Source organism: Arachis ipaensis, chromosome B08 (genome assembly GCF_000816755.2).
Source record: "Arachis ipaensis cultivar K30076 chromosome B08, Araip1.1, whole genome shotgun sequence".
Lineage (NCBI taxonomy): Eukaryota > Viridiplantae > Streptophyta > Magnoliopsida > Fabales > Fabaceae > Arachis > Arachis ipaensis.
Window position 1 is genome coordinate 113,353,902 of NC_029792.2, and position 6,280 is coordinate 113,360,181.

General features: G+C 34.8%; 1 protein-coding gene across 2 annotated transcripts in view; it reads left to right on the top strand.

Annotated features, from left to right (window-relative positions):
* The window catches only part of LOC107612034 (NADH--cytochrome b5 reductase 1-like), an 8,753-nt gene extending 8,103 nt beyond the window's left edge, over window positions 1-650 (top strand). For both annotated transcript variants that reach the window (XM_021109728.1, XM_016313873.2), the window contains one exon: window positions 396-650. In XM_021109728.1, coding sequence (XP_020965387.1) covers window positions 396-402 — 7 coding nt within the window. In that variant the 3' untranslated portion in view covers window positions 403-650. The remainder of the gene's footprint in view (window positions 1-395) is intronic.

Below are 6,280 nucleotides of genomic sequence, written 5' to 3' on the forward strand. Positions count from 1 at the left end.
TTAATCCATTAATTGTTAAAAAACACAGTAATTCGATCAATTAATTGATTCTTTAACTGATTTATTGAAAACTGATTCTTATCTAAATCGACTTAATATGGTGATAATTTTTTGTTGAATCAACTGATTCGATCCAATTCTCAAAATTATGATACATGCTTTTAAAATATATTACTGGACATTAGCTTGTGAAAACTTACCCAAGATACTTTACAGGAAATTTTTTAAGTCAAATATAAATTAAAATAATTGTCAAAAAAGCATTTCCAAATAAGAATGGATTTTCATTCTTCTCCTTTCTTTTTTTTTTCCCCATTTTTTTAACATTATTGACTTGTATTGGCTACTCATAATTTAAAATAACTTGTTCATTTAAGTATTATTATATTTTGTAGATACTGATGTGCGGTCCACAACCCATGAATAACACAATGACAAGTTATCTTAATGAACTTGGCTACACATCAAAGATGCAATTCGTGTTCTAGCACATGTACTTTAAAATTGCATATGTATTTTCGTTTTGAAAAAAGAAATACTGAGACCAAAAATAAAAGACAGATGAATTTTGAGATAGAAATTAAAAATTGTACTTTTATTATTGTCTTTACAACCCCATAAATTTGTATCTACTTTTCTATGTTTCAAAAGACATTGTTCAAATGCAACCCAAATATAATTCCATCACCTTCTCAGAAACACTTTCTTATGCCTTGTATAGTTGTATACATATATGATATGTTTCTCTTAGCAAATTTTAACGTGTAATTTAAATGGTGAATAAAATCCAACAAAAATGACAATGACAATGCTAGCTAAAAGTAAAACCCTAGCAATTGCACCTTTTGAAGGCGTTTTGTAACTATCACAAAAAGCGAATAGCAACAGGTTAAGACCGTTGTAAAAGAGTAATTTGTGCGACGCTTTTGGCAACCATGAAATGACCACAAGATATTCTATGGTGGTTATACCAATTGTTCTCTAAAACGTTGCAAAATAACTTGATGACACATGTTTTGGAGGTGGTTTAGTAATCGTAAAAAAAAAAAGAAAAGAAGTTTTCTAACCACCACTGGTTGCTACATGTTTCTGTTTGTTTCTCTAATTAGGTTTTAATTTTTCTAGTATGTAAATGTTACATTTTCTAATTGTGATTAACTGACTGTGATTTCTAGTTAGATGCTCCAACAGTTGTTGATATAATAACAAAATAATGAGGCAACACATTTTCACGTGATCCCTCATTATTTTATACACAAAAATTATTAAACACATTACTTTTATTTGGATGGATTAGACGATTGAAATGTAGATTTATCATCATCATCATCTTCATTCTCATCATTGTCATCTCATCAAACTCATTCTCATCATCATGTACCAGTTGGAGAATTTTAGTTTCAGACACATTTTTGACAGGGTTTTAAGTCTTGATTTTGGAATAGTTCATCTTGCACCTCGTCATCATCAGGAGATTCAACCATGCCCCTTGGTTTGCATAATTACAACTCTCCAATTAAATCTGACGAGCATTACATGTGAATATGAAGGGATCATATTACTCGTACTTCCTATCATGGTTCACCTTGTTTATAAACATGATACTCATTTCCAGTTTCATTTTTATTTTTCAATTTTTTTTATTTTTTTAGTTGATTTTGAGTAGAAGTTTTTGTTTTTCCAATTTGCCGTTGATCTTAATGTCATTTTTGAACAATTTCTTTCGAAAAATCTTTGATTTATGGTATAGAAACGTTGAATTTTGGTAATGATATTTGATTGTTGTCATATTTTTTGTTAATTTTTGGCAGTCATTGTTGATGGCATTGAAGGATATAAGCTTGTTGATTGCCTAATACAAGTGATGACCGTAACATCTCATATATTTAGAAATTCAATTATAAATAAGATATAATTTATTTTACTAATTTATTATTATTATTATTATTATTATTATTATTGATATTTTATTTTTATTCACTTTAATTAAAAAAAGATTAGTTTAATAATTTATTATTAAGTTCAAAATCTGCTGGTATGAGTAAATATCGACACTTTTCGATAAACTTAATTTTGCTAATGCTTCATCATATATCTTTATCCTTATGTTACTTATATCATTTATATTAGTAACTCATATATATTATTACTTGTGTTTTAATATATTCAGTTTTTATAATTATCCATTTAAGATATTTATGATTTCAAGCGCTGACTCAGCACTCTGTTAACATGACACTCCGCCCCTTATGACACCACATCATCATCACTACATTTCCTTTTTCTCATTCGACAAACTAAGGGGAAAAAAAGGAAACAAAGAGCCATGAGTGAGAGAGAACAAGAAGTCATGGAACCGAAAATCTTTGGCGTTCGATTTCTTGAGATCTGTTCGATTTTTTGAGATCTGTAATTTTTTACGTTGATTAAACCGATTAAAGTATTCGTATCTTCTTCCTCTTCACGTTGATGTCACTTTTATTCGGGAGAAATTAACGGTGACGTCGTTGATCCTCCAGGCAAGATTTGGCCGAGTGAGCTCCGGAGGTGGAGTAGCCGATTTTGACGTTTTCGTCTTTAATTTCTCGTTCAGGAACTTTTTCTAGAACTTCGATTATTGTGATTTTGTATGAAGGTAGGGTTTGATAATTTTGTACCAATTAAATATTAATGTGATAAGTGATTGTTGGTTTGATTGATTATTGGTTGAGTTTGATTAAGTTTATGTTAAAATTTTGTTAAATTATTATTGTTGCTTGTGATTTGTTGGTTCAACTATGAGAAACAGCCCAACTGTGGTTGTTTTGATGATTTTGGGGCTGTTGTAAATGAGGATTATTGATGAGAATTGATGAGATTTGATAGTCGAGCGATTAAACTGAAAACTGTAAATGTAACACCCTTACTACCAGAATGTCACGCTTCCGGCTGCGCCACTCTGATAGCAAGAAGTATAACGACTACTTTATATACTTAATATTAAAATAAGAGCTTATGACTTGACACCGTATCGCTAATTTTTTTGAAAACCGGAAGTAAATACTTTACCTTAAAAAAAAAAAAAACAGGCATAGATTCATATACAAGACTTCTTACATAATAGCTTATAATGTAATATACATATAAAACATACAACTCATATCCCTCTTATAAAATTGTAATAACAAAGACGAGGGAAGAAAAATTATCTAATTAATACAATACACTACAACAAAAACGCCATTTAGTGGCGGTTCCTGGAGCCGTTTAGTGGCGGTTTCATGAAACGCTGGAAGATTGCAATATGTGATAATACGCATTTTGCGGCGGTTTAAATAAAACCGCCGCAAAATGTAAAACAATAACTCACCCAGGGTACATATAGCGGCGGTTTTCGAAAAGACACCGCGAAATGCAAACCTGATTGAAATATAGCGGCGGTTCGAGAAAAACCGTCGCTAAATGTCGGCCTGATTGCAGCCCCAACCCCTAACCGCCGCTATATGCGCCGCAGGTTGTCGTTTCGCAGCGGTTTCACACAACTGCCGCAAAATAACCGTCGCTATCTTAAGGAATTGTTGTAGTGATATCATATAAACCAAAACGCGGTATAACTCTTCAGAATACTCCTTCATCCAATTCCTTGAAAGGTAAAGTTGTAGGGGGTGAGAACCTAACCACACGGTCTCACCACGGAGTTTCAGAATTGTCATAAGAAGATATTTAATAAGAAAACTGTTTTCAAGCTTAGTGATTATCATAGCCTTATGAATCTTTTAAAAACCAATAGCTAATCATTCAAAACCATTTCAAAGAAACAATATTTAATTTAAGAAATCAAAAACCTTTCTTTTCTTATAAGAAAATCTTAATCAGAAACCAACCACGTAATCAATCAACACAATCATCAATTCAGCACCAAAGCTCATTCTCAAAAGTAGCACACCAGGACAAATACAGGCAAAATAGACAAGGAAAGCACAGGTTTAAGTAGCAGTTACAGCAAATAGTTCAGATAGCAGTTAAGAACAGTTTAACAATTAGGCAAACCAAAACAAATTCAAACCCAAGCAAAGTATATAAATGCATATGATGTATTCCTATCCTATGGCTAATGAGCTCATCTGTCGGTTATACAGCCAACCCGACAAGTCCGGTTTGCTAAACCATTGGACTGTCCCCCGACACGCATCCCCATGAGTCTATGCATAACTTTTTCTCATATATATCAAATCACTCAATGGGGTACCATTCTCGCGAATTTATAAGCGCCCGGTCACCCTTACGTCGTAGGATCAACAGAGTATCGAGTCTCAACCTGGAGCAACTGGTGGCAAGCCACTGCGTATACCCAGGGAAACTCGTGTCTCAGATAATTCAAATTCATAAACCATATGAATAATTCATTCAACATTCATCAATATCTAAGTCATTCTCAATATCATCATTATTCGTCAATCCATATCTCATCTCCAAATTCATTCAAAAAACATATCTCAAAGTCAATCATCATCATCCTTCTTTCCATTCCGTTCATCAACAACCCCAATTCAAAACATAATTCTTTCTTTGATAAATAAATCAATTTTAAAACATATAATGTTTAAAAATAAATCTTTTTAAATAATTACTTCAAATGAAACTTCCAATTTTATAAAATTTCGACAGCATCTCCTCTAAAACTCGGATTCTGCCACCCTTTTCGGGTCCCAACCAAACGCCTGTTAATCATTCAAATCACTTCCAATTACCATTATCACAACAACAACACTCAAACCAAGGAAATTACAAAATCCAGAATTCAATCAACCAATCCTATAAATCGCAATTTAAACCAACTTTAATCAACAACATCAATCAATAATTAAGAATTCTCGGTCTTCTCAAACAGTTTCAAACCAAACCATTCCTCAAACCCTTTCCAAATCATTTCCAAAATAGCAAATCATTCTCAATAAACAAACCGCTTTCAAATATCAAGTCCTTTCCAAATTTGTTTTAAAATCAAATTCCGATATCAAATCGGATTCAATATCAAATCGAATTTCAATATTAAATCTTTTCTAAAATTAAATCGTTTCCAAAATTAAACTAAATATCAATATTAAATCTCTTCCAATAACTCAAGGAAAACCACTTTAACAACATCAGTCAACTAATCAGAATATTCAACTTTCTCAATCGATCAATCAATCAATCGAACTAATAATCTCATTCATCCAAAGCAACTCAATTCAATTCATAAGAATTACGAAATCACAAAAATGTATTTTACGCATTAATATCGATTTATAACAACTCTGAAAAGTAAAACAAGTTTAAGAAAAGCGCCCCTACCTCGAATAGTCGAAACTCGAAAACTCAAGAACACATCAGAAACTCGTTTTCTCTCGGCCCATAACGGTGGCAGCCGCAACCTCAACTCCAAACCACTCTCACAGCAACCACAACAACTCTAATCATAATATATAATAACCAAAACTCAATCATGTAACAAATAACGCTGCAAAACCTCAGCTAAAATAATAGAACAGTGACTAAAGGGGTTTCAGAAACGAAAACTCTTACCGCAACTAAGAAGAAACACTGAACCAAAAAGCAGCAGCTCAAGCGGTGGTCCCAGCGGCTATGACGCCGTTCCTGGCATCCAAAGATGCGGCGACGCGATTCAAGCAAAACCAGAAAGAGTGGCAGCAACCCCAATTTTGACATGCAATTACCGGAACCGAATCCTTAAGGTACCAAAAGCTCAGAATCTCTAAGGTACCAGCAGCGGGTTGGCGGCGAGCTGACGCGGTCCCCATCTCTCTCTGCCCTTGCTCGCATCTTCCTCTCTCTTCGGCACCGCTCTCCCTGAGCTGGTCCTTCGACGTTGCTCTCCCTCAGCTGGTCCTTCGACGGTGATGGCGACGCAACAGCTCCTGGCGACTCTCTCTCTCTCTCGGACGCATTCTCCCCTCGGTTCTCTCCTGCGCTGGTGGTGTGGTCAGCTCCCTCTTCCCCCTCTCTTTTTCATTCACATCGCAACTCTATCTTCTCTCTTTTCCCCTAATTCTATTTCCTTTTTCTGTTTTCTTTCTTTGCTGATAGCTTGGGGCTTTGGGGGTTAATGGTGAGGTGAGTGACGGTGGGTATAAGGGTGGCAACAGGACGGATAGGAGCGGGTTTTTGCTCTACCCGACCCCGCTCCGCCGTACAACAACCCGCATAAAACCCGCCCCGCTGGCCGCTTCTACCCACGGATAGTAAAACATTGAACCCTAACCTGCCCTGCGAGTACCCGCCTCACCCCTAACCGTCC